The sequence below is a fragment of the Manacus candei genome, unplaced genomic scaffold (genome assembly GCF_025592945.1).
Source record: "Manacus candei isolate 608988 ecotype Guabito, Panama unplaced genomic scaffold, ASM2559294v1 h1tg000033l, whole genome shotgun sequence".
NCBI lineage: Eukaryota > Metazoa > Chordata > Aves > Passeriformes > Pipridae > Manacus > Manacus candei.
In genome coordinates this window covers 11,898,658-11,922,813 of record NW_026138081.1, presented here as the reverse complement: position 1 = coordinate 11,922,813, position 24,156 = coordinate 11,898,658, and the positions used below count along the sequence as shown (strand labels likewise).

At 46.9% G+C, this 24,156-nt stretch overlaps 1 protein-coding gene across 8 annotated transcripts in view; it reads left to right on the top strand.

Annotated features, from left to right (window-relative positions):
• The first annotated feature begins 3,894 nt into the window (after positions 1–3,894).
• Positions 3,895–24,156, top strand: part of CD82 (CD82 molecule) — a 39,246-nt gene continuing 18,984 nt past the window's right edge. The window contains exons 1-2 of one of the 8 annotated variants that reach the window (XM_051791744.1): positions 3,895–4,006; positions 23,069–23,150. In XM_051791744.1, the coding sequence (XP_051647704.1) occupies positions 23,088–23,150 (63 nt within the window). In that variant the 5' untranslated portion in view covers positions 3,895–4,006; positions 23,069–23,087. The other 7 variants (XM_051791745.1, XM_051791751.1, XM_051791750.1 and 4 more) reach the window with 7 other exon arrangements.

Sequence of the window (24,156 nt, the reverse complement as noted above, 5' to 3'; positions counted from 1 at the left end):
CCATGAACTCTAAGTTCTTCAGCCATTTTTTTTAACTTGGAGTTTAAAAAGAAAAAAATACAGTAATTATTTGCTCTATTTTTTTTCAAAGTTAGGCAGTTCGTATTGATAATTACAGCACTCATCACTGCATCACCCTCAATGTTTTGGCCCGATCAACAAAGAAATCCTTCCTCTCTTAGAGTCACAGTAATGTGTGGCCAATTCAAAGGTTTTTTTAAGGGAAATAAGGAAATAAATATGCAAACATTATAAGTCCACGTGTCTTCCTGTTTCTCTGTTCTTCCTAATGCCAAGGACTAATTTCCTCCTTCTGGTACGTGCAACACTGGGCAGCAACCTTTGCCAGCTGAACCTCAGACCTTCTATTCTCAGAGATCCTCTAAGACTAGAGAAAAGCAGTTTTGTCCCTTTCACTCTGCAGCTTGCTGCCAAACAACCCTAAGACTTCTATCCCAACTTCACAGAGAGACATGATGTGCTGCCTGTACATAAAATGATGGGAACTTTCTTGCTTGTATCCCATTGTTTCAGGATGGCCCCTACCCATCAGACATGAGTTTACCAACAGAGAATGAGAGGACCATAGCTCCCTCCATCATTATCAGCCATCCATAATTATTAGCCATCCATGTGTTTTTCATTGCAAAGCAGTGGGGACTGTGCAGCTTCTCACAACCCAGAGCAAGACTGCAAACAACCATAAAGGCACAGCACAGCCAGCTCTGTGGAGGGCATTAGTATTCTCCTGTGCCTGAGGAAACAGATCTTGTGTACAAATGAACTGGGACCTGTACCAGGCTGCATCTCAGGGACTTGGACTGCGGTGCAGACTTCCCTTGTTTACCCACAGAACAGGCCATGACTTGATTGGGTAAAGAGATTAATTCCTCCTGAAAAGAAAGTATTTGTTTGACCGGGAATGGTTGCTGTATTGCAATGAAGATGGCCCAAGGCAAAAACAGACTGCCTGGTTGAATGACTCTTTGGCTGGTCTCTGGCTGCCATTGAAGTGAATTTGGTTTTCAGCCTCACAGGCCACATAATGGTGGGTTTCTCCAGCCTAGGGTTTTCTTACAAGCACTTTTGTCTAATCACTAGCTGAGAATCCAGCCTAATGTGTACATTATAAAAGATGCTGTTTATACTTGGGCTTTTAGTCTGCCATCTGTGCACAGCTTAGCTGCAACATCTCAGTAGATCTGTTTCTCCTCTGCTGCCAAGTCCCTGTTGCAAGCCTTCTAGAAAGCATGATTCGTGTCAGACTTTCTAATAAAACTGAGGCACTTTGGAAGCTCTCATTTAAAACCTATCCCCTGCTCTGAGCAAATGCAGTGGTATAGACTTAATGCTTTTTCTACAGACTCACTGATTCATATCTGAGTGGCACTCAAGCATAAATAGTTATACATACAATCACCGATGCATATATATCTCCACACTGCCCTTGCTAATATGTATCCTGTTCTCAAAGACATTGACACAAATGCATTTGGGCACCAGAGCTGCTGGCACGATCCATTTGCACTGTACCTTGCAATCACTTTTTATTTTAAACCCATTTTCTTTAAGAAACAGCCTTCACACTAATCCACCAGGGAAATATTTTGAGCCCAGGCTTTCTTCCTCAAAGTAGGACACTTTTTGTAGGAATCAGAAACAAGCTACACGCCCAGTTCCTGTAAGCTTGGATATGGTGCAAAGATGAGAAAGACAATATAAGAACAGGCAGATGCTACTTCACCTGTCCCATAGAGCCTTATGTCTTTATAGGTAAGCACTCTGGCTTACAGAGTACAGGCATAAGCCTGAGCTAATGTTTAAATTAAAGACAAAGACTATTACAGAGAGAGAAAGGATAAAGAAAAATGGGTTTGATATTTTGTTTGAGAGTATGACTGTTTTTAATGAAGGTTAATTGTGCTTGAAAAGAGATGCTGGAGTGTTGCTGATATCCAGAGAGACACAGTCCCCAAGACTGGTTGTAAATGAGTTTTCAGATATTGCCCCAAAAAATTCTTATGCAAAATTTGTTCTTGTCTTAGGCGCTAACACTGACCTTACAAGTTTTTTGGTAAGAGAGAGAAGTCTTAGCAAAGTTAAGTTTATTAGCCAGTTTGCAGGCCATGCATAGCCTGGTATTGCTATGGACAGCTGCAGAAACAGGAGTGGTGAGACCACACCCACAAAATCCTCTTTGCAGAGAAAGTCATTTCACTTCCACCTTATCATTCCTCTTCTGCAGCACCTGCATTTGAATCACCCCTCCCCAGCTGAGCCCTCATGCCAGCTGATGCATCTGCAGTTACCTGCTGGTGGCACAGAGGAGGACATGGAGCCCAGGGTGCTGGATGCAATGTGTGTGGCACTCAGCAAGTGACACCTGCTCTCCAGGTATAGCCTCCTTCCATGGTCTCTCCTGCCTCATGCTATCTAACATCCATGAAGGAGGACTTGTTATGTGGCCTGTCTTCACCCACTGCATGACCTCATGCTCATCCTGACAACAAAAGTAAGATGTCTGCAGGATAATATACAAGCTGGTGGGAAGGCTTTTGAGTGTCATGGCTGAAAAAGGGAAAAATTATATGTTTAATTCTGGTACCAAGGAAAGCGATTGGGATCTGCAGGGAAAGGTTTGGACTGGATGGAACTCCAAATGCAAGAAGTCAAGTAGACATAATGAATAAAACACAGACTAGAAAAGGACCTTTTAAAATCTTTTCTTTAAAGCCTGGTGGCATAGTAAGGAATCAGCCTGCAGGCACAGAAAAATGACTGAGAGAGACTTCCTTGTAAGGAGAGAGTAAGGTAGTCATTGTACACTTGTCTCAGTAAAAAGGGCAAACTGGTTTTTGCTGCCCCCAGGAACAAGGACTGGGGCCTTGAGCTGCAGGAGTTCGCTGGTCCTCCTCCTGTCAGAACAGAAGCCATGAAAGTGAGGAATGTTGCTCCTCAGAAGGGTGAGGGACATCCTGACCTTCCCCTATTTTAGGATTGGCTTGATGGATTTGTTTTCAGTATCTTTGATATGAGGATTTAAAGACGATCACATTGTTGTTACTGTTAGATTGCATTATCACTTCTATTTTTATTTGTGTTCTGCCAGTAGAGGCAGGGTCCCATTGGGCTAATTATGCCACGTGCCAAGAACAAAGAGCTGTTGGTGTAAGCTCGCTGCCCACTGCACAGAGCTCATACACTGCACAAAACAGGGAAGCCCATGGAAACAATGCAATGACACCGGTCAGCAGAGCAAACAGCAGCCACAGCATGTGAGCACTTCACCATAGTCAGTGCTGGAGGCACTGGGGCAAACAAGAGCTTAACGGGGTTTGGAGGGGGAACAATGCTCAGCTCTGCTGACGTTTACAAGCTTCACTGGGGCAGTGAAATTGCCCGTTGGAAAAATCTTTCGGTGGATCACCAGGCTTGCTTTCACCGGCCAGAGAGCCACAGTGCACCTCTCTCTCGCAGGATCAGACAAGCTGCCCGTGCCCTTACACTTTAATAGGGGTGGATGTGGGTGTGGGGGTGTTTGTGTGTGCACCTACTTGACAAGCCACATAGGGAGAGGTGGGTGACACGGCAAGGGCAGCGAGGCGGGGCAAAGGGCCTCAGTGCAGAGCTTGGCCACCTGCCTGAGCGGAGCAAGGTGACTTGGCCACAGCGGGAGAGGAGAAGGCAGCGGCCAAGGCCTCACAGGTGGGCAGTGGAAAACGTGTCACTAGCTCTGAGGAGCGAGCACAAAGGGACCCGCAGCGGGCAGTGCCCCAGCAGGAGGGCGGGCGGAGAAGCACCGCGCAGCACCGCACGGCCGCGGGCGCAGCAGCTCCGCCGGGAGAGGCGCTGGCTCCCCGCAGCCCCTCTGCGGGGGCAGAGCGAGGGTGACGGCCCGCCCCGGGGCCGGCTCAGTGCAGCGCCGGCTCCGCCCCGCGGGGCCACATCGGCGGTGGGAAGGAGCGCAGCGGTGCCGAGCGGAGCCGAGCCGAGCCGAGCCGGGGAGGTAGGTGAGCTGTAGCCGCCCGCCCTGAGGAGTCGGGGAACGGGGCGGCACCGGAGGAGAGAGCGTATGCCGGGACTCCCTCCACTGTGGCCGGAGACCCCGCTAGCCTCGACTCGGGGGTCTCGGCGTGGAGGATCGGGAGCTGTGCCCGGCGGGGACTTCCCGGGGGTTTTCGGCGGGGCTTTCTTTTTGGGCCGGGCGCAGGCCTCCGCTGTGTCCGTGCAGTCCCGCTCGGGCGGCCCCCCCTGCGCTCCGGGCAGCCCCGCTCCCCCTCCCCGGGCGGGGACTCCGCGCCAGGGCCGGCGGAGCCTCTCGGGGCGCCGGTCCCCGCTGCTCGCCGCTCTCGGGCGTGTCCCTCCAAACTTGAGTCGGTGGGCGAGCTGTGATCCTCTGGCGCAGCTGGTGTGTGGCCTGAAAGAAACCATCGCCAGGTGCAGCGGACCCGGTGTCTTGTGGGCCCGGCCGGTTGCTGCTGTGAAGGGATTTCGGCCGAGTCCCTCCGCTGCCTGCTGATGAGACTGGGCGTGCGGGGGCTTCAGTCGGCTGTGTCTAGTTTGATTTCTAGGATGCGGGTTAGGTGCCTCTGTAGCGATTTTACTCTATTACGACTACCGAAATCTGGTGCTGGCCCAGCTTAACGTGTTCCTCCCCCCACCACCCCCCGCCTTCCTTTAAAGATCCCAGTGAGAAGTTCAGCGTAGTTCAGCTTGAGGTTCAGTAGCTGAGTAGATGTTGGCTGTGAATTGCCTTTGCAGTGTGACTGTTAACAAGTCTGTTGATACGGGGATAGTGGCATGTTACAACTCAGGCATGCTGTTTCAGCCCCAGAGCATAAAAGCTCTGCAGTGTATGCTTTAGTGTAAAATGGAGCACTTGGTACCAAAAAAAAAAAAGATGGGGGGGAAAATAAAACCAGACAACCAGACCTAACCATTCTGGAATCTAAGTGTTGGCTTCAGTAAACTGTAGAGCTGGTTTAGAATGAAGTGTTCCTATGTCTTGGACAAAATCTAGTCTTGTGTATGAGATGAGAGCTTAAAACTTTCCTAGCTGTGCAAGAGAGGGAGAGCGTCCTACTGCAGTGCTCTCAGAGGCAGTGGCTGGTGAGGAGAGCAGCTCTTGGAGATGTTTGAGCTGCTGTTGACAGTAGAGGATCACAGGGGTGTAACCCATCCCAATGCTAGTGAGGCCTCTTGATGTGTGACTTCTGCCAACTCCTGTGTGCTTCTATGCAAGCAAGGGTGTACAGCTGGAGAGTGCTGTCTCGAAATCTGCCATCAGTGATACTTCCTCTCCATGGAAGACTTTTTTTTTTTGTTACTTTCTCAGATACCATGGGCTTGAGAAAAATCCTCATCAAAGCCTGAGATGTGAGCTTGCTGCTCTGAAGCTTGCTCGCTACATGAGAACCATCAAGCAGAAGCCTGTGACTGGAATCCTTTTTGTGGACCACAAGGTCCAAGTGTAGAAACATGGCTGTGAAGATCTAGAGAGAGGTGTCTGGTGAGAGGAGCAGTCTCAGGAGTGTAATGCTGTATGCTGATGTCAAGATAAGCATATGACAAGCGGTAAAAATGACAAATTACTCAGATCTTACTGAATACTTCATGAGCACTAAGTGGGAAGAAAGTGTTAAGGAGGCAGAAGGTCACTGGTGGGGTGTGGTCAGTGACCTGTTCTGCAGTGTCCCTGCATGGGTGGGGAAAGACCTGCTCGTGTCCCATAGCAGAGCCTCATGTAACAGTGGGGTGGCTTTTAACATTCACACTTGTTTCTGGTCCTTTTGCTGGAGCAAGAACTCCCACAGCTACAGTTGTACTTAAAAAAAAAAAAAAAAAAAAGAAAAAAAATCCACGGGTGCTTGCTCATGTTGGACTGCCACACAGGTGAAAAAAACCTTTGCCAACTGCTCTGCAAGCCGATGTGTGGATTTTGAGTGGCTCAGGGAAATGAGTAGCCTCACTGCTATCATCCTTTCATTTAACATCCTTCATAGAGGGATCTTGCTTCTAAAACAGCTTCAGTCTGTGGAGCCTCTGTGAATCTGAACCCCTCTTGGCCTGGGCTTCTCCATCATTACCAAGGGCTGTGGGGACTGCTAAGATGACATCCTCAAACCCTGTGCTGCAGGGCAGGCGTGGTTGGTGAAGTCTTGCAGTGTTTGTTCAGCTTCTTACCTGTGTGTGACAGAAATAGAGCAGGATGCAAGCTGAGTGCCTGGAGAAAGCCCTCCCTGTGGGCTACATGGAAGCTCCTCCCTTAAGAGGATTTAGCTTTAATGATGCAGCTCATCTGGACTCTCTTCATTACTGTTATTGTCTCTATTTTAGTTCTTGGAGGACAGGCAGGTGTTGTGTGACCTACAACTGTAAGCTGGTACAGTCCTCTAACAAGGCCTTCCCACAGCTCCATGAAGGTTTCCTGCCCCTGCTACTCAAACCACTCTGCTTCCAGCTCTGTGAAGTGCAAGGTGGGGGTTTGTATGAAATTCCTCATCTGACTGTAGCCGAGGAAAGGTTTTATCCCTCTCCTGTTACTCTGTGTCCTACTGCTGTAAGTCAGGAGAGGACCATCCAGGACTGCAGGTGTTCATCCAGTAGATGTTTAAATCAGAGAAGTGCAGGCGGGAGTTTTGCAGACCTCTGGTAATCACAGGCCCTGAGACACTTTCCAGCTCAAACCATGGCTGTGGTTCTTGGTGCCTGCTGGCATTGTTACAGCAGGAAGCACACAGCACAGCAAAAGGCGTTGCTACAAGGACCTTGGACACCAAAGGCATAGGGTCTGTCACAGGAATGCCAGGGTGATACTGGGAGTTGGACCGTGCCCATGCTATCTAAAGTAGTAATTATTGGTCCACTTTAATGTTATCTGAAAGTGGTGTGGCAGCCACTTTCTTCCTGGTCTCTTCTCTGTTTCTGTTCACTGGTGAGTGGAGGTGCTAGAGGGGGTCTGTCAGGGCTCAGGCTATGGCTGAGTGGCTTTGAAGGCTGGAGGAGGTAGCAATGTTTTCAGTGGTTCTGTGCAACAAGGATGATCAGAGCGTCAGTTCTTGCACTTCTTCCTCAGTTTCCTGTGTAGAAAAACTTTTGTGCATCAAAACGAACTTCTTATTGCCAGGAATTATGGCTCATGCTAGAGTTCCCTAACTTCACCTCTCTAAAATAGGAACATGACATCTGCATCCCCTTATTCTCCTTCCCTGCCTTCATTTGCCTCTGAATGTGGATCACAGTGTCCTGAGATCTGAAGTCCTTTTGTACAGCAGAGGGGGAGCTGGGCCCAGCAGCCTTGCTTTCACCGTGTGCTTGTCAGCTTTGATGAGTAAAGAAATGAACTGTACTCTTACACTGATGTATCTGTTTGAGAAATGTGAGATTGGAGCTTTCTACAGGCAAATGATTAATGACAGTGTGTGAAGGGATGGCTGGGTGAGCCACCTTTCCTTTAGGAACTGTGTAATAAGACTCAATCCATTACCTAACCACCTCTGCCTCTTCTTGGCTGCTCTGTGTTTTTAGATGGAATGAAATGGAGGAAAGGCTAAAAATTACAGGCTCTCTTGGCATGGTGAAAGGAATAATACAGGAGGCACAGCCAGTGCCAGCAGTTCCTTGAGGGCTGGTTGGCTGTGGCGGAGCCTGTTTGCTGAAACCTCTCTGGGCTGTCAGGGCTTGGAAACACTGAAACAGTTAACTGCTGACTCGAACCTAGACAGGGTGATAAGTGAAGCACAAGGAACTGTATACTGGAGATTACTTAAATCATTGCTTGTGAGCACTGACAGATTCAGGGTTAGCTAATTTTCTGGGAGAAAGATGAGGCGTTACCGTGGGCAGCTCTGTGAAAGGGACTGCTTTGTAGATGACAGCAGAAAAAGGGAATAAAACAGTAGCCTGTTGGGATGGGGACAAGGATTGGAGACTGTTGGCTCAGTACCCAAGTGTGTGTCCTCTCTAACACCACAGAGCCAGGGAAGCTGGGTGGTTTGTGGCTCCTCCAAAGTAAATACAGGGGAGAAAGGGAAGGAGACTAAGCTTTCTCCTGTGTGTAGAGGCACGTGCACCAGCTGTCTCGCTGACTGCTCTAGTTCTTTGTCTCCTTGATGGAGCTTCAGAACTGGGACACCATTTAAAAGCAAGTCAAACCAAAGACTGGTGCACATACTTAATTTCTGAAAATTGCTGCTGAGGTAAGTGGCTTGTCTGTTTTTAAGGAGCTCAGGAGCAGAGAAGGGCCAGAAGAAGGGCCTTGCACATAGGCAAAGGGCTGGGGGCGTTTGTTAAGAATTTTGCTAGGCTGATGATTTAGTTTCTTTGCAGCGCAGACTTGAGCAAACAGGTGCATCTCAAAAGCGCTTTACCCTTTATTGCAAAATTGTTGCTGAGCTGTAAGCAGATTGCTGATCTCTTCTAGTATGATGATAATCCCATGGCCATGTGTACTGGACAAATACTGATCTGGGAGGAGCTATATACATTAGGATATCCAGCAGCCTGAAGATTTGAAGTTACATAATGGAGAGTTCCCTTTGTAGGCAAAACAATTCTGCTTCAGTCAGAGGGAGGTCTCTCATACACAAGCAAAGGAATGGATGAGCTGTCAGAGCTGAAGCATGTACTTTGAGCCAAGCTAACCTTCCCACAACTGGAGATGCGAACTGCCCTTTGTCCCTGCTGCTGCTCTCCATCCATTACCATGGAGGTGGTTTGGGAAGGGGGCAGAAGAGGAACTAGCTTACAGGGATTGGCATAGAGGGGACTGAACATGCTGTAAAGTAGCTTTACCTATTGGGAATGAAGGGAGCTGTTTCCCAGAAGTGCCTTGGAGAAAGGGTTACATCACTGGATCAGACCATGTCCTCCACCAGCACCTTGTTTTGGTCACTGCCTCTGTGATACGTGAGGTTTCTGTGCCCTCCCCAAAATGGGTTTGAGGGGGCTACATGGGAACTTGCTGCCCTCAGGAGAGGCTTCATGCAGCACCTTGTCTGTCTAGTTTTAAAAGCAACCTGCTCCAGGACCTTAATTTTCCTTGAGCGGGTGTACCAGACTGGCACAGGTTCGGGTGAGCTGTCTCTAGGGGTTTGGTGCATTGGGGTGCTGTGGGACCACAACTTATGCTCTGTTGGTGCAGGGCTTCTGGAACAGCATGCAAGGCAGGTGTGGAAGTGGCATCTTGGCACTTGACTAGGACTTCAAGGGCTGCTGCTGTCATCCCATACTATAAGAATATGTAAATACTAAACGTCCAGAGCCAGCATCATGTCTCCTCTGATAGATGGTTAGCAGTTTTGTTGGAAATCAATTGTGAAATCTAAATTAACTAGACTGTCTCTACTGTTGCACAAAATGCTTCAGTGCTCTAGTGAGACCTTTCCAGGGAAGTTTCTATACCTTCATGGCATTTTGGTTTCTAGGTGTTCTGGGCAGAGAGAAAAAAATATCTGTGTTGGGAATGTCTTATTCCTTTCCTACTTGATTTTTTTCCTGATTTCTCCTTGATCCTGCAAATGGCTTAGTTAACATTACTTGGGATATGTGTGAACAGAAATTTAAAAGAGGTTCTGTATTCAGTGGTGGCAGCATAGAGGAAGTTTTGGACTTTGGTCCCCAGAGCTAATATGCCTGCTTTCAAAAATCACTGTGCAGACTGCTCTGCTCCTCTCCTTTCTGCTTGTAGTCAAAGAACTTGTAGAGTAGTTTTTGCATAAAAGGGTGACAGGCTGGCTTTTGTGGTGGTAGGACACTATCTCTAGTACTGTAGTTATAATGATGCATTGGTTCTGGGGCTTCTTTCATGCTGATGGCATGGCACAAAGTATCCTCTTGGCTGCTGTGGAGCCAGTCATGTGTCTGCCATGTGTGGATTGAAGCTGCTGGTGATGAGTCAATCTTGAGTGGCTTTGCTGGAATGTCCTCAGCTTCCCAGAGTGCTTCACTATGTAAACTTGATCTCCTGTCCCCTCACTCCCATTCTTCTGTGTCTTCTGATCATGGAGCTAGGCTCCCTGTTAAGAGGGTGGGACCTGGATTAAGGAGCCTGCTCACCTGCAGGTTAGCAAGGCTGTTTACCCCTGCTGTTACCTTGAATTTTTTACCACCCAAATAGAGATGGGAACTATTATGCAACATCTATTCTGCATGCTTGAAGAAACTGGAGCTTAAAAAGCAGGCAGGAGTTCTAATTATGCTCATCTCTGCAGTCTTTTCAGAGTGAAAGGAACCCCACTCAGACAAAACCCAGCTGTCTGGATGTACTTTCCCAACAGTCTAAGAAGCTGCTGGACTCTTCTTTGCATTCAGGTCCCTTTCTAATGCAGGCTTACAGATACACTGCACATGGAATAACTAAAGAGCCCTCTCAATTGTGCAGTAAATCTGCCTATTCCCAAAGGAAGCTCTTTTAATTAGAAAAGACTTCTGCTCGGCAGCTGCTGTGTGGAACAGTGCTAGACCACAGCTGTGTGGAGAAGCCCTGGTGAGCCTTGTGAAACAAGGTAAAGGCACAACCCTCTCCTGATTCTCGAGGGGTCTGTTGCACCTCTCTGGGAACGCTGCACAGGAGTGGGGGGAGAGGCTGCAGGAACAATGGAGGTTACTGGAGGCTGGAGAATTGGAGCCCTGTCCTGCGTGACAGGTCAGCCTTGCGAGCGAGCTGCATGGGGTGGCTGCTCCTTGTGCGCAGGGCTCAGCAGCTCCTCTGCACCAGATCCCTCCAAGGATGATAACACTGTGCCAGTTCAACTAAAGTGGGGGTGGTTGTGGCTGCTCCTGAGGGTGAGGCAGTGATGCCTGCAGCTGCTGGTACTTCTCCGGCCTGATGTGAGGGGACCTGAAACGTCAGTGTTTCCTCTCTCATGTGCTCTCTGGGGAAGGGCTGTGACTAGCGGCTTCCTGGAACAAAACTGAGGTGACCAAAATGTAGTTGCCGAAACTGCGTGGGAATTTCTTAATGCCAAAATCTGCGTCAAATTGTCTACTGCCTTGGCAGAAGAGGCTATTTCAAGGGAGGGCTATTTTGAGGAATGGCAAGCTGCTTTAATGCCCAAGTCCAAGACCTCAAAGGCTCTTTTATTTGATGCTACAGTCTGGCTGGTGGTCTCAGAGCCTGGATCTTTCTGCATTTGTTCCCAGTCCATCATACTGCAGCTGTGGAGACTGTTGTGGCGGTGGTTTAGGCTTGATCCTGTAATAAAACATGAAGTTACTGGTTTGCCTAGCTTCTGGCAGATGGGAAACCTCTTCCTAGCCCAGCTGTCAGCTACAAGCAAGACCTACCACTGTGTGTACAAGTGGATGGCCAGTGCTGTCCCTTGGGAACCTAAACAGTTGCTCCTTTTTTGCCTGGAAGAGAAACAGCCTTCATGACAGGGTGTTTGCTGTCAGGAATAACAGCCTGTATAAGCAGCATGTGAACTGGGTCAGGTCAGCAGCTGTGTTACTATGGTGCTGTCTAATGATTATTCCTGTGCCCAGGATCTCAGTGGAGAGCGCTGGTGACCTGCAGTGGGTGGTTCTCCTGCCGACAGCCTCCCATCAGAGAAGGACCAGGCAATGGGGTTTTACTGGGCTGGGTTTCAAGCTGCTGCACTAGTGAGAGGTGGGCATGTATCCTAAAAGCAGAGGGAGCCTAGTGTCACAGCCATAACCTGCCCAGGTAGCATACATGAGACCCCTTGCTGTAATTTTATGTCATTGGTAGGTTTGGCTTGATTTAAAGTTGTAGAGCTGATGTGACATAAAAATGGGTGGGCTGTGGGGGAAAGAGCACAATGTGGTTGGACAGAAGCAAGTAAGAAAAAAATGTGTCTGCAGACCTATTTAAAAAGTAGTCTTATCCTCAATCATGATTTACTGATTAAAGATGAAACAGCCCTGCTTTTTTTTTTTCCCCTTTGAAATGGGATCATTTATGTCTGCATTGAGGCTCAGCTGATTATCTCTAAATAAGTTATTCTGTATAAAAGTTCTTTATTTTTAAAATAAATACCTCTGAACTGCTCTTTTCTATCTCATTCTTCTAACGTTCCTCCATCAAATAGTCTTCTGAAATATTTGTGCTCTAAATATAGAAAAGGAGACCCTCTCAGGAAAGTAGAAAAGGCCACCCAGCCTCTCTTGGTTCAGGTTCAGCTGAACCCGTTTTACAGACTGTGCATAGGTCTGCAGACTCAAAGGAGGCCCCTCTTTTTCCCAAAATAGATTCAGCTTTTCGAAGTCTTACTGTCTATTTTAACTGCCAAATTCCTGGGGAACTTATCCCATATGTCTGTTCCTCTTGGCTTGAAATAACCCTGTCCAGAGCCTACACATTGTATTGCTTTGAAGCTTTGATTGATTATTTTCTTTTTTTGAGATGGTGTTGGTGGAAGAGTGATCTTAACTGCAGGTGGCAGGTCTATGATTGAGCAATGTTCTTGTATTAACTCTGCTGGGATTACCTGCATGGTAATGTAACGGTCATCAGGGCAGCAAAACACCTGTGTCTATTGAATCCTGCCCTGGCCTCTAGGACCATCTTCGTAGATGGGCCACCAAAAGTTCTTGAGTATCTCTTCCACCTGGCAAAGTGTTTCCTGGAGGCCCCCTTTGTTTTCCAGCTTTGTCTACTAAGATTTCTTATTGTGGCATTTCACTTCCTAAAATGCTTAGACTGGGAACAAAGCAGCTTTGCTGCAGCTTCTGTAACAGCTCACGCTGTGTTATTCTTGCTCCTCACAGTGCTGCGTTTTACTGCTGTACAATGCAGCTTTCTTTTCCACTTTCTTTCTCCTGTATAAAGAGCTTGGCATGTGGAGACTGTTCTATGAAGGTGAAAAGAAAAAGTGCTAGACAATGCTGCTGTACATCTTGGAGACTGTACAGCAGCTACTGCTGGGACTGACTCTTCCAGAGCAAAGCGTGAAATAACTTCTGAATTGCATCCTCAGAGGGATCAGGCCAGCAAGGGGTTTGGCCAGGTGCTGCCAGTTACAAATGCAAAACTGTTTATATTATTCACCTTGATGTTGGAAGGGGAAAATGTGGTTGCAGGTGTTTTTGAATAGCAGGGAATGACTCAAAACATCTGTACTCTGAACTGTTGTACTTTAGGGCTTTTCTTGCCCTTCTGCCCTTTCTAAGTCATTTCTTGAAAGAGAGGCTGCTTGAGACAGAATCCCTTCCTCAGAAGCTTTTTATAGCTCTGGCTTTCTCTTTTCATTCATACCCACTGGTAGGGTCAAGTGGTATCCATGGTGTGAAACTCAGGATGTTGTGAAATCCTCAGACTGTCTGTGACAGTGCTCATCTTGCCAGCAGGCAGGCAGACCATGCTGCTGCGGGGCACAAGATCTCTTGTGACCCTGGGATGGTTTGATAGGAAGTACAGCTTCTCTTAGGGTAGAGGGCAGTGGGTGCAGAGGCTGGGCCCAGCAGTAACCTTTCATGGCTGTGGCACTGCTGCCACAGCATGAGTGGTTCTGCATCACTGAGTCCACTGAATTTGGAGATGTCAGGCTCAGCTGGCCCTGTCTACTTTAACAAATGGGTTTGCTGAATTCCTTTCCTTGTCCTCCCTGATAGGCAAGTGTGGGAGACATCCTGAGATCCTATGTGTGAGAATCTTGCAGGAATCCTGTACTTCTGGCTCCTGTACTTTACTCCTGTATTGTCAGCCTGAAGTGGGGTCCTTCAGATTGGAGACTTTGCTGAAGAGGGATAATTGTTACAGCTGCTGATCAGTGATTTTCTGCTCTAGAATCACATGTAGCAGTGCAAACATACTAGCAGGGGAACAGGAATGGTTCAGTCACCAGTGGCATACTGGTCTGGTAAATGATCTGCAATTAACAAGTGATCTATTTGGCAAAAACAAAGATTCTTGAGATTACAAATAATAAAGGGACTGTTTCTGGTAACAAGCCAAAAGATGCATTCCCTGTGGCCTGAGGCACTTTCCTGTGCCAGTAGGACTTTCCAGTCATGATGGGTTTGCAGTAGTCTTTGAGCTCTACTTGATCTGTGGGACTAAATGGTTAAAGCCTCTGCTTCTTGAGATCACTGCCTTGCTATCAGCAAACCATCTGATACAAAGCACGTGATATGATTAAAGTAGACTAATAGCCTGTCTCTTCTGTTGCTTGAGGAAGCTGACAATCCTAAAGCTTCACAATCATTTGGAATAACAAGGCAGAGGTCTGCTCTGTTTGCTTTGTGGGGGGCTCTGGGTTTTTGGATTTTTTTTTTTCTTCTGCCACTTGAGATCATGTGGATATACTCTAGAGGGAGAAGTCTTGGGGAGAATCCTGGTGACAGAAGATGCTTCCATTCTCCTGTGGGCTGGTCTGTCAGCTGCAAGGGACTTCATTGCTCTGGTGAGCACTGATAGCTTGGCAGGGTGTTCGAGCTTCTCCAGAGGCTTAGTCTGAGAAGGACAAGGGAGTGCTCATCACCCTATGCTCTTCTGAGTGGTCTCTACTGCTTTGGCTTCTCAAAGTGTCTGGCTTCAGCTATGGAGTGAACTACAGGAGAACCTGCTATTATTGAGAGTGGTGCTGGGTAAGCTCAGCTTTGTTCCCACGCTAGATGCTGGTGCCTAGGCTCTGCTCAGCCCAATCCACCTGTCTGTGGAGACATGTGGTTTGAGGGCTCAATGAGCAGAGGGGAGGTGGAGAAGAGAGGCTGTTTGTTTTATTGCTGTGCAGGTTGCCAAGCTGAGGAAAACTTCCTGCCCTTGAGGTAAAACTACTCTCTCTGCTAATTCCCGGAAAGAACCAAAAGAGTAGGAAACCTCATTTCCCAGCTCAGGCAGATGCTGTAACTTCTCAGAAGCATGTTTGGCATGGGTGTACTGAATCTAAACACCCACTAGTTATCTGCCCTGGCATCTGAGAAAATGGAAGTAACTGAAAGCCAGTTTGTTTTGAAAGGGAACTTTACAGTAGAAAGTCCTTGACCTTGACCTCTTGCATTTTATGGGAGGAGGAGGTGAAAAAGATAAAAATCAGTTATACTACCTGGCTCCTTCGTAAGTCTCACAATCTCTGGTCCTGTCTTGTAATGTACAAAAAGCTTGTATTAAGGTTTTCTTCCTACCTGGATTGTGGTAACCTTTGGGTGCTCTGGCAGGGTGGGAAAGTTGCTGGGTCTTATTAAGGTATCTACAACCCAATCCCCTTGGAGGAGATTTGTTGGCCTCCAAGGCATTGCTTGCATAAGAATGGAAGCATGGGATCCTGTCCTGTGCAAGTACTTGCACTGGGGATTTCCAGGCTGATGACTGGTGGCAACGGCAAACACTTAGAAGCATCCTCTGCGTGCTGCAGAGCCACACTGGGGAGAAGCTTACCTGAGCGCAAGCAAAGTGCTGCTTGTCTGTGCTGGCCACCCCACTGCAGTTTGGGGTGCAGGTCCTGCTCACAGGCTTTGCCCCTCTGTGGGGAGGTGTGGGGCAGGCGATAGTGGGGGACTGCTTTTGACACACTGGTGCCACTCACAGACACGGGAGCTGGTGGGTGCATCCATTTCAGTTTGCACCCTGACAGTTCCAAGTGCAGAAAACAAAGCTGAGCTGGTCTTGTTGTTGAAGCCATTAAAGAGCCAATATAGTCAAGTGACAGAGTTGCCCAACCAGTTTTGTGAAAGCTGTGCATTTTTACTGCATTGTGTGCTGGCTTTAGTCAGTGTGGTGACCTCTTAACCTGACCTGCAGCGTTTGTGGCACAACTAACATTCTAATACGTGGCAATAAAAAAGAGAAAGTCCACTAAACTGTACTTTCGACTATTTCTTCTGTCTGTGATTTTTGGTAAGATGATTAATTTTTGTTTGGTTGGTTTGGGTTGGCTTTTTTTTTTTTTTTTTTTTTTTAGGGGGAGAGGAGAACCAAATGACTTCTGGGGCAGTTTGTGGGGTTTTGGGTTGGTTTGTTGGTTTTTTTTTTCCTCCCACTTTTTTTGGCAGAGTTGTATCTCTGGTCTTGCTGAATGGAAAGATTTGCTTAAATCAGAGTAATGCTGCATTGCAAATACTGTCATGCTGGGCAAGCATGAGTGTATAGGCTGAAAATAGCAAAGAACTTTCTCAATTTGCCAGTTGTAGGGACTGAAGACGTAATTAAATGCTGGCTTTCAAACTGAAGTGTGAAGACCAGATGTTCTCAAAACCTGTTAATGCCACTTGCAAATACAGAGATGAAAACATGCTTCTAAAACCTGTGCTGCTTTTTGATACTGAACTGTGAGATCGGTTTCTTTTTAACAATATGATAGTGGTTTATAAATATCTAATCACTTCCCCTCGAGCATCAGAAGTACATTTCTAAAAATGCATTTCCTTTTTAGAAAATGCACAACATACTTGCTATGAAAAAACATGCTGAAAAAACTCTGCCATCGTAGGTACCCCTATGAGTGCTTTCTAATGTAGGGTCTCACTGGAGGACACTGTTGCCAGTCAAATTATTCACACAACAGTATACTAGATACAGATGTTAACAGATGCACCAGGAACAAATCTACCTTTGCGGTGTGAGCTGATGCATTATCTCAGAAACTATTCCTGAGAAATCTTGTGGTATTTCTTGCAGCTAACCATTCCAGTGGTATTTCTTGCAGCTAACTGCAGCTAACTTGCCTACTTGGTTCTAGGCTGTTGCTCTGATCTGCTCCCCTTAGTCCAGGGATAGCAAATGTGGGACTGCATGCAGGCTTGAATCTCTGTCCTGCAGATGTCTTGCAGACAATGTTAGGGTCTTGCTGTACATGCCTGTACTGCGAAGTGCTAGTTCAAAGTTTGTGGACAATTAAGTGTGGTGCTGCAGTTTGCAGCCTGATATAGCTGTGCTCCTTTCTCTTTGCCTAGCCCTCAGACCACCTGCTCTAGCTTGAAAGCAATTGCTTCTACTTAAGATAAACAGCACCTGTCTCTAGAGCACATGGGATAGGAGTCTGTTCCAAGTACCTTCTTTTTTCTGTTTCTGACATTTGTATTATTCAGAAATAGTTTTCTGCCTTGCCCTGATACTTTCCTTCAAAAAGGAACTATACCTGGATCAGTGAGATATACACACACACACACATAAATATATATATATGTGTATAAATAATCTCTGCAACTGCAAGTGTGGCCTGTTTGAGCAGGTAACCCTAATAAGCAGCCTTCATTTTTAGGATACAGCTTCTCCCTCAATCCTTCCTTTGTAACTTTTGAAGAGGTGCTGTTTGGAAAATCTCCACAACAAATATGATCTTGTTTATGTTTTCAGGGTCATTACACAGCTGGTATTATCTCAGTGAAGCTTAAAGAAAAGTTCAGTGAATTCAGACTTGAGTCATTCATTGGCTTTGCGGTTATTTGCTTGCCAGAGACAAGATGTACTTCCCAGGTGTACTGAAAGTCCAAGGCCTCTGAATATTAACGTCAATGAGATGAACTCCTTAGGATATTCTTTGTATGTTAATGTGGCTGTAACTTGCAGTCTCTGCCCTGAGGGCAGTGGTGTACCTGGTTAACAGGAGACTTAGTAACTCTGTCATTGTTCATTAACTGGTACTGTTGTGTGAAGCTGTCCTGTCTCATCACTGCTGATCAGGAGACCTTGTTGCCAAATGCCTGTTCTGTATGTGCATGGATAGAGAAGGAGCTGAGCTTCTGGGTGCAAGGGCTCAGAATCCTGCAAAGGATAACCTGTTTCCTTCTGTCCCGTGGCTTTCTGAGCTGCCCTTTCCCCACTCTCTTCTTCTGCATGGGTGTGTCTGGCTTGGAGCTGGAAAAAAAGGGATCAAGGGGAAGTGATTAGATCATTTAGTGACCAACTTCTTTATTAAGCTGGCTTCTTGGGTCGCTAGCCAGGTGTGCGTCTAATCTGGTCCTGGTTTCTGGATTGGGATAATACTGCAGAAAGCAACTGGCCTTCAAAATGGCCTCAACCTCTGCAAATTACTGTGCAGATAAACATCTTTATGGAATCAGCAATATGCTGATCCTTTCCTAGGGACAAATGCTAGTTGCTTTGGTCAGAGAGAGCCAGTTCTGTAACCTGAGTACATCAGTGGGAGTTCCTCCTTCTCCAGGGTTTCTTGATCAATCTGTCTGCAAATTAACCCAGCTAACCTTGGTCAATGTTGTGGTGTGAAGAAAAGGGAGAGAGGTGAGATCAGATCAGGGAGAACTTTAAAAATTTTCAGCGTGCAGCCTGGTAATAAAATCTTGAGGGAGACACCTTGTTGCAATATGTAAGGCTTGGTTGTAGGCATGGGAATGTCGTGGTTGCCGGTTGTGTTAAGAAGCACTTGCAGTGCATGAGATTGGCTGAGGTTGCTTCAGTGGACCAGCTGGACTTTGACCCAGAGGTCCCACCTGCCACATCAGATGCAAGATTTGAAGAGTCAGGAGCCTCAAGGTATGCTGCAGAACCTTGGTTCACAGTGCTTGCTGCTGCATCTCTGCATGTGCCAAGTTGGATGTTTCTCCTTGAGCAGGCAGGAGGGATAGCAGAACTGAGACAGCGTGCCAGCCTTACAGGGCATTTGAGGTGTTTGTGGGGGTAAGGGAAATAGCAACTTGAGAGAACCAAATCTGGTGCTGACTTGACCTCATCCTAGCCTGGTGGAAGCTGGCTGTAGCACATCCTATAGGGTCTGCCTTTGTTTTATGTCCCCTGATGTTAGAACCTGAGAAGTGGTGGTGAGGAGCAACTGGCCAAAGTACATAGAAACAACCTGCAGCTGCTTTGTAACCAATTATTTCCTTTCCTTAAGCGAGAGCATCTGGGGAAGAGAGGGCAGCATCTTCTGGCTATTTAGATGCATTAAAATGTGCCTTCTTTACTTGAGTTGGGGCTGACTGGCAGAGCTCCTTGCTCTTGGAAGCACGTGTGCTGTCCTTGAGGGTTTGTGTGAACTTTGCACTTGCTTATAAATCTACTGAGACGGTGATTTCCACAGCTGTCGTACTCTGGTTTGTTTTGTGGTTCTTCCTCCTTCTCTTTCACTGCACTCATAAATGAGCCCCTTATTTGTGCTGTACGGTAACTTGGCAGCTGAGGTGCTTCAGGTGCCAGAGCTCATCAGGAAGAAACCTGCAGGGTGAGCATAAGGGTGGTGCTGCAGAGGAGGGCTGAGCTCTTACCGGCAGAGCTGCGTGGCACAGGCATGTACAGTGCTAGCCTGAGCCACATCTCAAACTTCAGTGAACACTAAGCATGCAGTGATTGCTGGGTGGAGGCAATACAGGATCTAATTTGAGAGAGCAGAATTGCAATTAAAAATTAACTTAGCCTCTCTGTCCCTTGACTCATGTGGTTATAATGTCTGTGCGTGAAGTTCCCCCCTCCTGCCTCTCTGGCCAGTGGTGGGTCCCGGAGGCAGAGGTGTTCAACTCTCCCCATATCACCTGTCCTTCTTTGCGGTCACCTTTTACAGGAGGGGGGCTGGGAGTATCACAGACTCCTGCAACAAAAATAAGTTAATCTGACCTGTGATGGGACTCCTGCTGTTGCTAACAAAGCAGGCCTCTGTCTGCCTCTCCACAGGCACATGTCCTGGATTTTGTGCTCCTGCTCTACATACAGGTCTTGCTGTCATTGCTGTTGCTGGGAGAACGACAGGCCTGAGAGCTAGAGGTGAGGGAGGGGGCAGGAAGCCAACCCCGGATGCCAGTCTAGTCTGTGCAGACTTGTTCTGTTCCTCCCCTATGGGAAACCCCAGGGTTCTGGATCAATTGATGCCTTCCTGGACTTAGTTCTCCCTTCAGGTCCTGAGGCTTAAGCTAGGCTAAGAAAGACCCAGAATCAAGTACACAACAGCTGACCAGGCTGTGTTGGCAACCAAGTTTTTATGGCAGTGGTGCCTCAAAGCAGCAAACTGCATAAATTTGCATGTCTTTATGAAGGGGAATGAGAGGCTGGGAGAAATACCATTCTCCAAGCTGATGGTTTCTTCTGACATCCTCTTCAGAGGTGGCATCAATCTGGAGAATGACAGGGAAAATTTGGACATGTATAGGCAGGATTGTTGAATAGAGTGGGTGTTGCTGCTTGGGGAGGAAGATTAAAATAGTCAAAGCAGTTGGGGTGGAGAGGAAAAGAAAGAAACACAATTGTGGACAATCAGTGGAATTTTAAAACTGCAAACTTAATGTATTAAACGTTTGCATGTGTTGCTGCACGACATTAAGGCTCAAAACTTGACCAGTTTCAAAAGGCAAATGGGCAGCTTTGTGGCTGTGGTACTTAACCCATGTTTTTGCTGTTGAATGGCCTGTGGATATGCCTGCTGGTGATAACTCCAAGCTCGTCTGCTTCCAAACCTGACCTATCTCAAATTTTGTTGAGCTGCTGCTTCTAGTGTTGCTAGTTTTGTGGCTGTTTGTGCAATTTCATAAGGGAAGGTTTTGGGGATTTTCATTAATGCAGTGAACAAAAGCGAGTTACTTTCCGAAGAACAGATGAAGAATTGGAAAATCTGTAATATTTGAATATGTGGGGCCCTAAAGTATTTTAAAAGCTCAAAGCAAAAATCTAAAAACCTATTTCTCTTCTGGCTTGAAAACTGTACTTTGAAGTACTTTATGGCTAGGAGCTATGAAAGAGATATATTGCTCTGTGGAAAGAAGAGAATAGTGCATAGTCCTGTAATGCACAGTTGGGATTTGTTGGGTTTTTGAATAAACATTGAAGATGGTATGCCTTTAACAAATAGCTAGAAGAGCCCTGAAAGCAATATTTTACACTTGTTACCTCAGGCATGTCTTCTTCCACAACAGCTCTTCTCAACTTGTTTGACTACTTAATTAGCTTAAATAACTTATCAATGACTTATCAAAGAAGTGTAGGCAGCTTAAATGACTTATCAAAGAAGTGTGGGCAGAGTTGGAAGTAGGTAGCACAGGGCTATTCCTTAGTGCTAGGAAGCAAGTCAGCAACTACAGGGACTTACCCCTCCAGTTTGAAAATAAGGAGAATTGGACCTGGAACCAGGCATCTTAAGGTAAGAAGTCCAATGCATTGGGCAGGAGGTTATCTAGCTTAGTTCTTGGCTAGGTTGAAGAGTAGAAAACCATTTGTAACCCCCACAGTAGACATTCGTTATCGGCTAGGGTCCTGGCTGCCTCAGTGTTCTGATTAGACTCCCAGGCTCCAGTTTGTGATGCTATTAAGAGGAGATGTGTTCATGGTGAAGCCAGTAAGCAAGCCAGGTAAATGGGAAATTTTACATCTTAGTTATCCTCTTCAAGTGCAGTCTTAGGTGTTGGTGCCTTTCAGGATTAAGGGCCTGAGAGAACATTTTTCCTGAAGAGGAAAGGAGGAAATCTGCTAACAGAGAGCCTTCACTCATTTTCCTAGGTTGGTAGCGATGCAGCTGTTGTATAGTGCATCTGTGCTGGAACAGAACCAGCTCACAAGTGATGGCTGCACCCAGGGACACTGGAAATGGTAATGCTGTGTGTTTGATATTTGGTGCACATATGCACCAGAAACTATTATGGGAGCTTTTCATGGCTTAATTGAAGGACCTACTTTTGGGTGCTGCTGGTTTTATGGACTCTGACCTGAGGGGTTAACTGAATAAAAACTGACAGATGTTGCTAACCTGGCTGTGCAGTAAGAGCTCCTAGGTGCAGTGACTGCTATATAGATGAGATTTTTGAGATCAGTCTGTAGCACAGCTGAATGAGGTTGTATTTCTGTGCTGCTTTCCCACCTCAGTAGCATCTTGCTAGGTACTGTGCAGCGATGGGCTTAGCATAGTCTCTAGCTATGGCATCCCTTGAAGTTAGAGCAGTAGTGTTATCTTCAGCTGCAGAGTTCAAACTTGTGCTCTCTTCTGGTGGTTAAAGGGTGACCATTGCTTGGTGGGAAGGCTAGCCAGTTATAACAAGGCCCACATACCAGTTTAGCTCCAGAGTTAACCTAAATATTTAATAGGATTAAGCAAAAGCCTTTGATTGAAACAAAAGAACATACTGGGCTCCAGTAATCATTGGTACACCCAGGCTGGCAGAGGGAACCCTGCTGACCTTGCTCTCTGTTGGGGCTATTTCTTCCCAGGCTAGACTGGTGACCCCAGCCTACTATTGCTCTTCCTGTGGCTGTTGATTCTTAAAGCAGCGTGGTCTGTTTGCAAGCAAGCAAGGAGATGTTTGCACCAAGCAAGGAGCTTGGTAGAGCAAATTTTAAGGAACTTTAAAAGTCCTCTGTTGCCTATGCAAGAAACATAACTTGAATATCTCCGGTGAGGGAGATGCCACAATGTCTCTGGGCAATCTGTCCCAGTGAGCAGTCACCCACATTGTAGAGTTCTTCGTCACATTCAGGTGAAACTTCCTGTGCATCAATTTCTGTTGTCTCCTATCCTTTTGCTTGACAACACCCAGAAGAGCCTTGATCCATCTTCTTGAAACCCTCCTTTCAGATACTTATAGACATTGATAAGGTCACCTCTCAGTTGCCTCTTCTCGAGGCTGAACAGGCCCAACTGTCTCAGTCTGTCCTCATAAGAGAGACACTCTGGTCCCTTAATTGTCTTTTTTGCCAGTGAATCCAGTGGACTTACTCCAGGAGCTCTTTGTCTTTCTTGTACTCTCTTGATCTCTGAGATGCTCCCCCACCAGTCCTCATATGTTTCTCAGCTGTGCTTCTTCCCCAGGAGGAGGCTCATTTCAGCAGTGGGATTGGTTTGTGGGACTTTTTTCGAGCTTCCGAGCCCTTCGGTGTCAATTGAAGTAGCTTGCATCACTTTTTACCACCAGGAGTAGTAGCTAGAGTTGGTGTTTTGGCTGATGCTACTATTGCAAAGTCTGTATAAATAGTGGTGGAATTAGCAGTGTATTTGTTATTAAATCTCTTCTGGAACTGCTGGTAGCCCTCTTGGCAGCAGTGTCTGTAGTGACAGCAGTGTCCTGTTTTGCTGTCCTGAAAAGGCAACTTGGGTATTCTGTGGAAGACATGCTATCTGTGCATATGCTCTGAGACTCCCTCAGATGATCCAGAGCTCTGCACAGGATAAGGGTGTTGCTCTGAAGTTGCCCGGAGGACCTGTCTGTAGTATAACTGATTGTCTGTCTGCTTTCCCCTTAGGTCCCATAAGTGAAAGAAGATGGGGTCTGGCTGCCTAAAAGTCACCAAGTACTTCCTCTTCCTCTTCAATCTCCTGTTCCTTGTAAGTATTGTGGGCATCTGTGGAGTAGAAAGGAAGGCCTGGACCAAAATTAGCTGGAAAGTGTTTTTTGATGGATGTTGGACCAGCGTATTCACTGAATAAAATGGCTACAGTTTTGGAAGGAGGGAGGGAATCCCTGAAGCTCAGGCATGTCAGAGCTGCTGTGTATGTCTCAGGTGTGCTGAGCAGCTCTGCTCCCAGAACCCACCTGCAGTCTCCAGTGAACACAGCTCCCTTCCTGCACTGGGAAGGGAAAGAGGAGTTATAGGTTCTTTCTGGAAGAAGAGTAGTTGTAACTACTTTCTCTGACACATCTGGAGCAGCAGCTGAACTATCCCTGAGCAGCAAAGCTACAAAACCTGCCAAGTAATGGCAGTGCCCTCCTAAATAGGCCAGGCAGGCTTCAAAGAACAACTCTAATTTTGTTTGAGTCCCAACGGCTGGTTTTGATTTTTAACGAGATGAATTAGTCCAAGTTTGAAATGGAGTTGGGAGGTGGGGCAGACTGGGGCAGGCTTGTCTGGGGAAATGAAGCAGCCCACTGGGTGCAGTTATTTTCAAGTGTGAGGGTTAGCAAAAGATGAACTCCTTTTGGAACAGAATGGGTCTGGAAGGGCCACACACATTCTTGCATGTATCCCTTTTTGAAGCTTACATATTTTGTGTCACGTGGACGGTGTTGGTGATGATCATACTGTTGGTGATGCCTACTTCCATGGAATTGTGTAGTGGGGATGTACAAGGTTTCAGCTTTCCGCATTTCAGCAAGGAATAGCCTGTCTGATATTGTTACACTTGTGCAGTGTGTAAGGAGAAGGAAGGGTCAGGCTGGGAGAGAAGGGAGAGAACTGGAGCATGATAAGGTGAGCACAGCTTTCTGGTCTCTGTCCCTGCACACAGCTTCCCTTTTGCTTCCTTCATGGCTGTACTGTGCTGCTAGCACACAGAATGAACTTGAGGCACATCTGGATCTGGTTTCCCTTGCCTACTGTGCTCGCTCTTTGCT